The following is a 13,399-nucleotide window of genomic DNA, read 5'->3' on the forward strand; positions in this document are numbered from 1 at the left end:
CTATAAAATGTTAATATAATCTAATTTTACAGCTGATTGTTTCATATCAGCTGCCTATTATTTATTTTTCTAATTTTTTAAATTTAATAAATACTTAATTTAAGTGTTTAAATATTTAGTATTTTCTCCTATCTCATAATTTTTATTTATTTTATTTATATATATATATTAAAAAATAATATTTTAATTAAGTTTTAATTATATTTATTTTAAAATATTAAATTTTATTAAATATTAAAAATATTTTATGAGATTTTTAAAAATAAAATAAAATTAAATAAACTTATAATAATCGATTTATAAGTTTTTATATTGTAAAAAAAATAGATAATAGTTTTAAAATAATTTAAAAAATAAAAAAAAATATAGGAAAAAAAATAGTTATCTGACGGATAATTAAATCAAATACTTAATAATAAATGAAAAATTAGCACTGGCCTAGATAATTGTAATAAAATGAAGAAAAATAAATTGAATTGGGATTGGGCTGCATATTGATTTATGCACGTGGAGAAGAGATGGGGACATCTGACTCATGTTGAACTGCTCCATTACCATGGCCCATGGGTTAGGATTAGGAATATAACTATTAAATCCCTATATTTTTAATAAATTTACTAATTTATTTCTATTTTAAACCCACTCAATTAAAATATTTTATATTTTATAAAATTTAATTTTTTTAATTCTATTAAAAAAACTTTCGGTTGCCTTGAAATTTATAAATTTTCAAACTATTTAGCTTCTTTACTTGTATAAACCGTTAGTAGAATATAAAAATATTAAAATAGTTAGTGCAATTTGAAAACATAATTATTAATTTTTGTAAGTTTTAAACTATGCTATTCGGGATTTATAATTTGAAAATTACAATTATTCGAATTAAAAAAATTAATTAATATATTTATAAAAATAAATATTTTTGAATTTACAGATTTAATTTGATGGTGAGTGTATGTAAATGAATTTGAAAAGTTTTAAATTCTACTTTTTTATTCCGTCTCATTTTTTTAAAAGACTAAATGTATATAAAAAATAATTTTATTAAATTATCGAACTAAATACTAATTTTCTATCAGAATATGACAAACCAATAGCATTAGTTGATAAGGAATCTGGAATCCTAACATTCGTTCCGTTTATACTAAAGATAATATTTTAATTTTTAGTGTTTTCAATAAAAAAAATATTTTTTAATAAAAAAATAAGATTATTTTTTATAAATATTTTTTAAAAATTTTATTATTTAATTTCTATAATATAATAAAATTTATTAGTTAATTTTTAATTTTAAAAAATATATTAAAACTTTTTTATATTTTAAAAAATTTATTAATTAATCTTTTCATTAATTTCATTGTTTTTATATTTTAAATTTTTTATAATATTTAATTATTAAAATTAACATAAATAAATATATTAAAATATTTTAATATATTTTTTAAAATTTATAAATCAATAAATGAGTTTCTTAGAAAGTAAATAACATTTTTTTTTTAATTTATCGAGACATGGTAATCTGCGGACAAGAAACGATAATTGATAACTTCGCGTATAAGGAATTCTTTTATTAAAAAAAGGAGAGTTAGGACCTGGCTTAATTATGGCAATGAACATGATATAATTGAAACCTAATCTAGTACAACTACTTAGACCTTTAATTGCTTATATATATATTCTTATATTTTTGCATTTTAAATTTTTATTTATCTATTTTAATAATAAAAACAAATGACTTAATATAATAAATTAATAATTATATACTTATTTTAACAATGAAATTATTTATATCACTTTATATTTTAATCTAAATATTCTAAATTTGGAACGAATTGAATTAATATTTAATTTAAATACTCTAAATTTTGAATGAATTAAATTAATATTTATATTTAAATATAATTAATTAATTTTTTAAAAATTAAAATGTGAGAGTTTAAATAGCATGTCAAATGTTATATTTTAAATATTACTTAAATATAAATTAATTTTATGTATGAAAATAATGTTCATTTATATTTAATAATATTTAATTTTAAAAATAATAATAATTTAACTGTTAAGTATATAATTTATACTTTCAATTGATTTTATTTTATAATAATAATTAAGAAAATTTTATAATAAGTATATTATTTTTAATTATTTAATATATATTCCTATTTTATATTAAATAATATATTTATTATAAAATATTACGGTTAAAAGTGCAAATAAATATATTAATTATAACAAATATATTATTCTTAATTATTTTATATATTATTATTTTAAATTAAAAAATAAATTTATTATAAAATATTTATAATTATTATTATAAAATAAATTTTATTATAATTAAAAATAGAAATAACATATTTAATAATTAGACTATTTATCTTTAATTTTAATTTTTAAAATTATCTAAAATTATAATCAAATATAAGCCTTAATTAAATTTATTTAAAATTCAAATATTTATATTAAAATAAAAAATTATCGTGAGCGTTGAGATTTCCTCAGACTATTTACCTAAAACAAATTATATAATACTCACTTTCATAAGTTATCTTACACTTCAAGAGGCATATACGGTTAATCAACAGAGAGCATATCTCATTTCAAATTGAAAAATGGAATCGAATATTGATTTTAATTTAACGGTTCAGTTAATGAAAATATTAATATTTTTTAAATTATTTAATTTTTAGTTGAATTCGATTTAAATATGTTAAATTATCAACTAACTAAATTAATCGATTTTACTATATATTTATTTTATTTCAACTAGACAGCAGTCCAAACTCAATATTTTTTGAATCGAATTAATTTTTATCGATTTAATTTTATTTAATTATATTTTAATAATTAATTTAATTTAATTTTTAATATTTTAAATTTTAAATTTTAATTTTTTTAGTTTAATTTGATTCGAAATTAAACCAACCGATTTAACTGCATATTAATTAATAGCAACTATTACTTATTAATTATCTAACTATGATAGCATAAAGAAACATGTGTTTTTTCCGAAACTGATTCTGAGCGTTTTCATCCTTCTAACATAGAAATGAATACTTCTTTAATTTGTCGAAGATGATATATCCTTTCATTTATTAAATTCATATGTATTGAATCTCTCGTTATAATTTAAATCAAAATGTAAAAAATTATTTATTTAATAATAAAATTCTTTTTTTTTTCAATATTTACAAACATTGAGTTATTTTTTAAAATATTTTTGTGACACATTTCGTGTTAAAAGAAGTTTTTAGTAAAATTAGATTTAAAATTGATGTACATGCGTAATATAATATAAATTTTAAATCAAAATTTCTTTGAAGATATATTTATGAGTTAATTTTTCAAAATCTCACATCGTATAATATATGTGAGTAAAGTTTATATAGTGTCAAAAATTTTGTTAAAATTATCACGGTGATAACAATCTAATTTTATCTCAAAAATGTTTTATTTCCGGATAAAAAAACACCATTTCCAGCTTACAGCCATTAATTTTCGTTTTTGTATTATGCAAAGGAAAAGGAAAGGACGCATACAATACTAGAGACAAAGCACTGATAAATCCGTGAAGCTGTGCCTACGTATGGACAGAGCGGTAGACAACAACGCTCTCACTGATCGTTACTCATCGTATAACCAAAAAGGAAGCTTCCCATGTCTTCAAAGGAAGCAAGGTGTAGTTTCTTTGCTGTTTCTCCGTTTCATTTGGGCTTTTTCCCAATACTAAACACAAAAGTACCCTTAGTAATTTGTATTGTATTCTTATCACTGAATGCCTGTTTCGCTTATTTCCAAATTATGCAATTTATTTCTATAACTTTTATTTTGTTTACATATTCCACTGAACTATTAAATCTCAAGTATTTTAACGATCAGATGTAATTTTTAAAAATTTAAAAATACATATTTAAATTAATTATTTTTAAAATACAGGTAAAATTATAAAATATTTAGTTCACCTTTAACTGGTGATACAAAAGAGGTATTTTTATAAAAAAATTTCAGAAATTCTTATGGTTTTTTTACACTAGAAATTCGTCTTTTGGGAATGACTTGTTCATGTAAAACATTATCAAATTAAGCTAAAAATTAAGAATAGAATCAGAAACAGAAAGCAAATACAAGCACTAGAAAATAAAGAGTTGGACCAATTTAGCTAGGAGTAGGCGTTATGTTATTATTTATCCCTCTTTATGCCAAGTTTAGCCGCAATGGGCCAGCTCTAGGAGTGATCGGTCTGGGTTTCAATGTCACCGCTCACCCGCACCACCTCACTTGCCACGTATGATTGTTCTCTCTCATCTACTTTATGATGATTATAATTTTTTTTGTTACGGTGGAATATTTAGAAGGCAAAATGAATTGAATCGATTTGAATTTTAAAAAATTTAAATTTAGTTTATTAAATTTTTTAAATTTTAATTTGAATTTAAAATTTATTTATTTTAAAAATTTTAAATTTAATTTATTAAATTTTTTTAATTTTAATTCAAATTCAAAATTTATTTATTTTAAATTCGAGCTAAATATTAAAAAGTTTAAATTTGACTCGTTTAGTAAATAATTTTAAATGAGTTGAATTTTTATCGAGTTTAATTTTAAATAGTTTACAAATAGTTTAATTTATTTATATGTATAATGAGTTTTAATTTAAAATTAATAAATTTAAAATTAAAATAATTTTAATTAAATAAATATATTTATAAATTAGTTCATAAAACTTATAAAAATGAGTTTTTAAATTTTAATGATTAAAATATATATAAATTTAAGAGTGTAACTAAACTATATAAAATTGAATTTTAAAAAATTTAGGTTTGACTCATAAAACGTATATGTAGGATATGAGTTTATTTCTCTTATAATAATAATTTTAGTTTACTTAATAAGATTATTCACGAATTTATTCGTGAACTCAGAAACGAGCCGAACTCATAAATTTTAACGAGCTGAATATTATAAAGTTTAAAATTGACTCATTTACTATACGAGTCTAAAAATTAAGTTTGAACTTAACTCGTTTAGAAATTGAATCGAGTTCGATCGAGTTTTTATCGAATCGAATATCGAATAACTCATAAACAATTTAATTTATTTATGTCTTTAGAAATATTATTATTTTGATATGAATTAAATTAATATAAAATTATTATTTAAATTAATTAATAAGTGTTTTTGTGTTCATTTGAGCCGCAGATTATTGACTTGAGCATGATCACTGACATCTAATCGCCCATAATTATTTGTTACAGCTCAATCAACTCAGATCCAATAAGCCAAGTGCTCTAACTTTTATCATTATTATCATGCTTCCTCATTTCTAATAATTTTCCATATATATCAAATAATTTTTGTTTTATTTTTGAAATAGATTAAAAATTAAATAATTAAAATTAAAAATCTCTTAAATTTATTCAAATTAATTATCATCAAATTAAATTTGTGAATGTAAATTTAAAATGAAATATTATTAACATAATAAAATATTATAAGAATTAAAATATTTTAATTTATTTATTATTATTAATAAAAATAAAAAGAATATTATTAATTTTAAATAATATTTATTATATACGTATTCTAATACTTTGTAAAGTGTTTTTACATTTGGTACATTAATTTCATATTTTACCAAAATAATTATTTATAAAAATTATATATCATTTTATGTACAATTTATAAGATAAAATTTAAATTTTAATGTGAATAACAAATAATTAAATTTAAACATGACAATTATAGAAATTACTAAGTTCGGAATATTTAAATTTATTTTATTTGTTTCATCAGAAAAAAAAAGGATTATTTGTATTAATAAAATATATAAAGAAGAAAAGACCCAACCGACATTCCAAGCAGGGATAGTGGTTGGGGCAAATGGGAATGTGGTAGCTTTAGACTGAAAGGCAGACAGCACACCACACAGCATAGTACAATCCAGAACGTCGCTAAGGCCTAAGAAGCTGTAATTAATAGAGTAATTTATTATTTAGTCTTTTAATTTTATAAAAAAATATAAAATAATTAATCAATTTAATTGATGATAACTGATTTATAAAATTTTTAAAACATTATAAATATTATGTATCTATTTTTTTTATAATGCTTAAAAATATTTTATAAGATACAGAGCAATTACAAAACTGGATTGAAAAACTTGATATCTAACTCTAAATGGTATTCAGAAATTGTCTCAACCATCTAGCCAATTTTAACAAATGCTCGTGCCTACTAAATCATTAAAAAGAATTAACATGTTTTTCTTCCATTCCCTTCGTATGAAAGAAAGAGGATAACAAAGATAAGATTTTTTCTTTATTTGTTTTGTTTAAATAATTTGCATTTAAATTAAAATTTACACTGATAACGATTTTAATTCTATACTTTTACTTTTTCATCTTTTCAAACTAAAAAAAAAAAAAAAAATACATGTCACTCTTTTTAAAGCTGCTTAAATAATTAAAATATTTTTATTCTTATTCAAATATAAATTTGTATTTATTGAAAAAATTATATTACTAATTATTATTATTATTATTTCGGTTGTAATTAGATAAAAGTACTAATATAAATGAATAAATAAATTATTATTATTTTTTGTTTTGTTGCCCTCCGGCTCCTCACATGCATTGTTTATGGGAAAAAAGATATAAAAGAAAAAGAGAAAAATTAATTTTATGTTGGAAAGGATAAAGGATAAAAGATAAAAAAAAAACTTATCATTTAATCCTTATTTGCATGAAAGCACAAAGGACAATGTTGTAATTTCTCAACTAATATTTGTTCACAAATTTATTATTTTTTTTATCACTCCTTTACTTTTGAGTATCTTTATTAATTAGAAGAAATATATTTTATTTTTTAAAGTATTTTTATTTTACCTATTTTCTACACATCCAAAAATTATTAGAAAAAAAATTACTAAAAAAACAATAATAAGAAAGGGATCAGCTTTTAAATAATAAAATATATTTTCTTCTTTTTATTTACAATTAATACAAACAATAATAATAAGGTTATTATTTTCCTTTCTCAAATTCTATTTATTTTTCACAATCCAAAAACGTGTTAATCATGAACAGTATTTCATATTATTTTACATAAAAATTATATTAAATTAAATAGGTTAAGGAAGGGTTCCCCACTGTGGCTAAAATATTTCTTAATAATTATATATAATTTTATTTTTTTGTCTCTTTTTTTTATAAATAAATAAAAATTTTACTCATTACTCTTAAAGTTTTTATCTTTGAGTAGATATAATTTAATAAATTAATAGTTATTTTAACTTTTGAAATATGGAAATTGAATAAATTATTTATTTCCTTTAAAATTAAATTCTGAATCATCCCGCAAATACCTATGTTATTTAGTTCCGGGGCCCATACTTCTCCCTGCCTAATAATTTTGCGTACAGAATACAAAGAACATAATGAAAGCGTCTCCATACAACAGCAACCGGAAAAAAGGGGAAAAAAATTAAAAAAGAAAAATAAGGAAATGCATAAATAAATAAATATATTTTTTTTAAAAGGCAAAGGAAAAGGGTAGAAGACAAGAGAAAGGTCCACAACCTTGGCAATTCACAGTAAAGAAACAGAAACAGCTTCTTGGCTTGGTTTCCTGGTGCTGAAGCCTAACGGAAGTTCCTAATTGCCACCTCATCCCTTCCATGTGTATATATATTTTCAAATCCTTCACAAATCTACTCTTCAAAGTTCAAACCCAATTCTGAATTATTTTTTGTTTTTATTTTTAATTTTCCTAAGAAGAAAAATGAAATTAGGAATAGGAATCTTACAAAATTACGTTTAAACAACGAAGCAGTAAGGAAGCAGGACGTGGGAAGCGGAAAAGAAAAAGAATCAAAGAGGTAAAGAAAGAAACGGATCGTTTTAAGCCTTTTTAACTTGTAATTTAAGGCTTCTCGATTTGTTTTCTCTCGTCTCTTACAACTCTCTGCTTCTGCCTATGTCCAAATAGAATCTCTCTCTCTCTCTCTCTCTCTCTCTCTCGCTTTACATTTTTTTTTTTTGGATTTTTCATTTCTCTATTCTTTTTTTAATTTTATTTTTATTCTAAAGAGCAATTATTTGAGCTGATTTATCTGGAAGTGTCGAGTTCGTCTTTTCAAGTTTCCGTGAATTCGGTGGTTATCATTGACGAATTTAGGTTCGTTTTTCATTTGATAACCATACATTTACAGAGATTTTTTTTTTATATATATGTTTTTGATGTTTTGTTCTTTCCAATTATTAGTTGTATTTCTCTATTAATTCTAATACTTAACTAGTTAGGATTAGGAGATGAATTTATTTATTTTTTCTGGATGTTGAATTTTGCAGGGAAAGTTAAGAATTTTGATTAGAGTGAGGGAGTAAAGAGAGCCGTTGTTTTTGTTTCAGCAAAACATTTATTTGAATCCAAGAAGCTCATGCTGTTGGATCTGCTCGATTGAAATTCTTGATTTTGGTAAGATTTTTGTATTTATTGACTTTGTTAATTTTCCTAATATTGTCGTCTCTGTTTTTCTGAAATCAGCTGGAGTTTTATTTAATTTTCAGGTGGATAGGGTGTGGGTTGTCTGCTGATTGAGGCAGACTTGGGTGAATGTGTGAAGAATTGGGATTCTTTCAAGTTAGAGATGTCACACGTCGTGGAGAGGTTTTTATCTGCAGTTGCTGCCTCCGTGGAAAATCAGGCGGCGGGAGAGTCGGTCATCGGCACCATCAAAATTGCGGTTCTGCCCATAGCAAAAGTTTTTACAATGTGCTTCTTGGGATTTCTTATGGCCTCCAAATATGTTAACATTTTACCTGCAAGTGGAAGAAAGCTCCTTAATGGGGTAATGAAACCAACTCCCTTCTCGTCTTCAGATTCTCTTTCTATTTTGGTAATAATGGATTGTTTTTAACCCATTTTTTGCAGTTGGTTTTTTCTCTTTTGCTTCCTTGTTTGATATTCTCTCAACTTGGTCAAGCTGTTACAATGAAGAAGATGTTGGAGTGGTAACCATTAGTTTTTTCTTTTTTCTTTCTTTTTTTCCCCTTTACTGCTGCTTCTATTTTATCCAATTGGTAACAGCTTTTTGTATTAAAGACCATTTTACCCTGTTTCAGGTGGTTTATCCCCATAAATGTTGTTCTAGCAGCTATATCAGGCTCACTAATAGGTTTTATTGTTGCATATATTGTTCGCCCCCCATATCCATTTTTCAAGTTCACCGTTATACAAATTGGAATCGGTAAGCTGCTAATCCTGGAAATTTTGATATTCTTGTATAGATATAGTTTCTTTTGTTCATTACAAAATAGGCAATGAAAGTCTGCTTATGATTGTTCTTCTGATGAGCTGGTGCTTCCGCATTTCAAAGCCCTTAACTTGTGGTGCCTTTAATATTAAATGCAGGGAACATCGGGAATGTGCCGCTTGTCCTAATTTCAGCTTTATGCAGAGATAAATCCAATCCTTTCGGTGACTCGGACAAATGTAGCACAGATGGGACTGCATATATCTCATTTGGCCAGTGGGTGGGTCTTGAATATCTCTTACTGGATTGTTGATGCTTCCACATCTTACTGGGCTTCTGATTGTGAACCTATCATACTCTGGCTATAGTTTATAGTTTACACAGATCCTTTCCTCTTATAAACAATATAGATACTCAAGTTACTTATGTTTTTCCTCTGAAATTTGTTTGGAGTTTTTTTTTTTAAATAACTAAAACATTATTTCAGTTTTCAGTCCTTGTATTGATCTTCTTTCTCTATAACATTAAATATGAAATGATGTCGCTAAACTGTTTAGTCTTTACATGCCATGCCTGCATTTAGTGTTTTGTAAACTAGAAGTCACTCATTTCTTTGTAGAAAAGAGTGGGATTGCTGTTTGATGCATGGATTCATGTATGGTTCACTATAATTTTTTCATGAGTCTTATGATTTTTACGGATTAGTTTGACCACATATAATGAAGCACAAGACATTGAGCGGACAAGTTTGGTTCATGAATGCCAGGTTGGCGCAATCATCTTATACACATATGTATTTCATATGTTGGCACCTCCTCCTGAGGGCACGTTTGATATTGAGGATGGAAATCTTCCGCTTAAGAGCCCTGCAAAAGATGCCCCTCCAAAAGATGCTGCACCAGAGCAAGTGCCCCTGCTTACCCAGGAGGATGATAAACCAATAGATTCAAATGCTCCAAAGCAAGGAAAGGTGAGAATGAATGTGTATGTTGAGTGTGTGTTTATTCAATTCTATGTAATTTGGCTCCCTCTGTTCTACCCAGTTGACTGCTAGGTGCATATATTATGAGAATTGCGCATTTATTATTGATTGATTTTAGTTCATCATCAGATGGAAATTATACTTCAAAAAGAAAATTTGCTTCTATAAGAATTATCTATGGTATTTAGTGTTAGGTTATATGTGCAATATTCTTAGGGTGAAATAGTATAATTTGGTTTTGTGAAGATTGCACAATTTCTTTATATTTTTTAGGGTTTTGTTAACTTGTACCTAAATTTAAAATAAATCACAATGAAATGGAACTTTTGCTGATTCAATTTTTTTTATATAGAATTTATTGACAAGAGTTTTGGTGTTTTATCATGTTAATATTTCATTTGTTTCTCTTGCTTCTTGCAGATTAGACGATTTCTAGTTTTTTTATATGAGAAGTTGAAGCTCAAGCAAATCGTTCAACCCCCTATTATTGCTTCTGTAAGTTTCTGTCTTTCTAGAAGAATTGCTTGCTTTTGAGTTGGTAACTCGTTTTTACTCATGATGGTGAACTCTTAAGCATTTATATGAAATCTTAATATGAGATCTAGGCATCACGGTTGGAAATATTTCTTATTTCTTCTGTGATGATGAAGAGGCTTATGAGAAAGTTGAGGTGGAATATGGTTTTTCTAAGTGTGAGTTGAGGCTGAGATGGTATATGATCACCTTTCACCACCTTACATATCCTGATAAGGCACCTAATCTCAACACAGTTGGGTTTAATATCTATCTTCACAAGCATGTCTGCACTCTAATAACCTAGAAAATGTGGGGATGTTTCTAGCCAACTCTCTGAGTTTGTGCAGAAGCTGTACTAGCTAGATTCATTTTTTTTCCTGGTTGATTCTTCCATTTATCAAAGAATTTCTGGATGCAGATCCTAGCCATGTTCCTTGGTGCAGTGCCATTTTTCAAGCAGTTGATCTTTACAACTGATGCTCCACTATACTTTTTTACTGACAGCTGCAATATTCTTGGGTATGCTCAGTCACTACTTGTAGAGAAGAGACTTTTTTGTCCTTGCTAATATTTGGTGGTTTGTATTTTCTGATCTTTTGGGAATGTATATTGGAACTTGAGGATTTTGCCATTTCCAGGTTTTCTTGATATGTCAAAGATGAAAGAAGAATTAACTGAAAAACACTGCCTGAAATTTTGTAAATCTAAGTTCTTTTGTGGATTTAATATGTGCTTGATATATTAGAAGCACATGCACCAGCACTATTAGATTTTGAAAGAGAGAATACATTTCTAGGTTAGTTATTTGGGTGGAAGAACATGGATGGACTTGGTCTAAGCTTTAAAACGCTGCTCTAGATAGCAGGATGAAACACATCAGATGCATCATGCGTTACAAATCATTTACAAGTGATACAATATCCATTTATGGAATTGATGCTCAACTTTTGTGGTGCCTACTGTAGGCATTCAATTTGGATATAACATCTTGTAGCGTAGCGTTCAAAAGTTTCACGTAACTAGTATCTGCTAATAGGGTAAACAGCTTATAACAATGCTTGCAATACCAACTCTACAAATATGGTTGCACAGAGAATCCAGTCATTGTTTTGATCAACTATATCATTCCACAGTTGCAAGTCTTCATATTACCTAAAGATAAAAATGCTTGACTAGTAAGTGAGATTTAATTTCCATTAATGCACTTTGTGGACCTGTTTAAATTTTGAAACATTTGATGACTTATACTAGCCAAATTCCTTTGTTGGTTATGATAAAATGATTTCTATGCAAGTCAATCTCTTGGCTTTTGATCTTGAAAAATGTCTGTGCTGTAAATTAGGGAGGCCATGATTCCGTGCATTTTGTTGGCTTTGGGAGGCAACCTTGTTGATGGTAAGTTAAACTTTCTAGGGTCATTTGTCTATTATTCTACAATCTCTTTGTGATGTCTGCCATCTTTTGGATATCAACGTGACAACTTTGGTTTCACTTGCAGGACCAGGAAGTTCTAAACTTGGTTTACGGACGACTGCTGCTATCATTTTTGCTCGGTTAGTTTTGGTGCCTCCTGTTGGACTTGGCATTGTTATGTCGGCTGATAAGCTTGGCTTTCTTCCTGCTGGCGATAAGATGTTCCGGTTTGTCCTTCTTCTTCAACATACAATGCCTACATCCGTCCTGTCAGGTGAGATCCTCTTCCATTTCATGCTGAACAATCCATCTGAAATCGCTATTCCTTAGTTTTGCGTGCCGGGAGGAATAATATCAATTTACTTAATAATTTGTTCACTGTCTATAGGTGCTGTTGCTAATCTGAGAGGTTGTGGAAGAGAGGCTGCTGCTGTCCTGTTCTGGGTTCATATTTTTGCCGTTTTCTCAATGGCTGGTTGGATTATTCTTTATATCAACATTCTCTTCTGAGTTGCAAACCCGCAGCAAGTTGCTGCTGACGTGTACCTATCGACTTCATTGCTATTTGTTTCACTGTTAGTGTTAATAGCTAAAAAAGAAAAATTGGAATTTCTTGGAAGGAAAGGTTATTAATAGCAGTTCTTCAGACAGATTCTAGAATCATTATTGACTTGGATTTTTTTTTTTTCCATTCCTCTAATCTTGGGTAGATTTTAGATTGGTGTTTTCACTACTGTGTCCTGGCATTAAGAGGAACGAGACATATTATCCACTATATATCTAATCATCTAAAATGTATCGACAAAAAAATTTAAAAATTAAAAATAATAATATTATCCAATAGAAAGAACAAATACTTCTCTCAAATAGTTGATATAATTAAAGCAATTAACATTGCTTCATTAGAAATCATATGCATATGCATATGCAATCATTTTGCACCTCTCGCTCTCCTTGACACCCACCCAATGAACCACGGTTCGCACCAATTATATGAGATTAGCAACACACGCAAGAAGACTAATTCACAAGTCAGAACAGTACATCAATACACGTGGCATAAATCCAACCCTTACGGCAATCCCACAGTGTTGAATCTAAATCTGGAACCAACCCAGCAACAATTGCACAGCCCTAAAGTGTGTACCTCTTGGGGCCTCCAAAAAACCACCAGGGAACCAGAGGTAGCTTCAGCCTTCAGGAACTCAAATGCTCTGCCACACCTCCAATCAGGG

At 26.6% G+C, this 13,399-nt stretch overlaps 1 protein-coding gene across 2 annotated transcripts; it reads left to right on the plus strand.

Moving 5' to 3' along the window:
- The first annotated feature begins 7,565 nt into the window (after positions 1–7,565).
- Positions 7,566–12,827, plus strand: LOC110623749 (protein PIN-LIKES 6). 2 transcript variants are annotated; one of them, XM_021768769.2, is made up of 13 exons: positions 7,566–7,876; positions 8,088–8,175; positions 8,349–8,475; positions 8,568–8,848; positions 8,932–9,011; positions 9,123–9,247; positions 9,412–9,533; positions 10,020–10,223; positions 10,656–10,730; positions 11,170–11,270; positions 12,094–12,146; positions 12,250–12,438; positions 12,553–12,827. In XM_021768769.2, the coding sequence occupies exons 4-13, from the start codon at positions 8,648–8,650 to the stop codon at positions 12,672–12,674; spliced, it is 1,272 nt and encodes a 423-aa protein (XP_021624461.1). In that variant the 5' UTR covers positions 7,566–7,876; positions 8,088–8,175; positions 8,349–8,475; positions 8,568–8,647; the 3' UTR covers positions 12,675–12,827. The 2 variants fall into 2 exon arrangements, with proteins under 2 accessions (XP_021624461.1, XP_021624462.1); XM_021768770.2 differs by lacking the exon at positions 8,088–8,175.
- Positions 12,828–13,399: the final 572 nt, after the last annotated feature.

This window comes from Manihot esculenta, chromosome 9 (assembly GCF_001659605.2).
Source record: "Manihot esculenta cultivar AM560-2 chromosome 9, M.esculenta_v8, whole genome shotgun sequence".
NCBI classification, from domain to species: Eukaryota; Viridiplantae; Streptophyta; class Magnoliopsida; order Malpighiales; family Euphorbiaceae; genus Manihot; species Manihot esculenta.

What these genes read in the sequence shown, in the direction of transcription:
- LOC110623749 (XM_021768769.2), top strand. Translation starts at nt 8,648, where the DNA reads ATGTCACACGTCGTGGAGAGGTTTTTATCTGCAGTTGCTGCCTCCGTG. An exon ending in GAAGAAAGCTCCTTAATGGG is followed by an intron (nt 8,849 to 8,931) that starts GTAATGAAACCA and finishes CATTTTTTGCAG; the next exon opens with TTGGTTTTTTCTCTTTTGCT. An exon ending in ATATCTCATTTGGCCAGTGG is followed by an intron (nt 9,534 to 10,019) that starts GTGGGTCTTGAA and finishes CATGAATGCCAG; the next exon opens with GTTGGCGCAATCATCTTATA.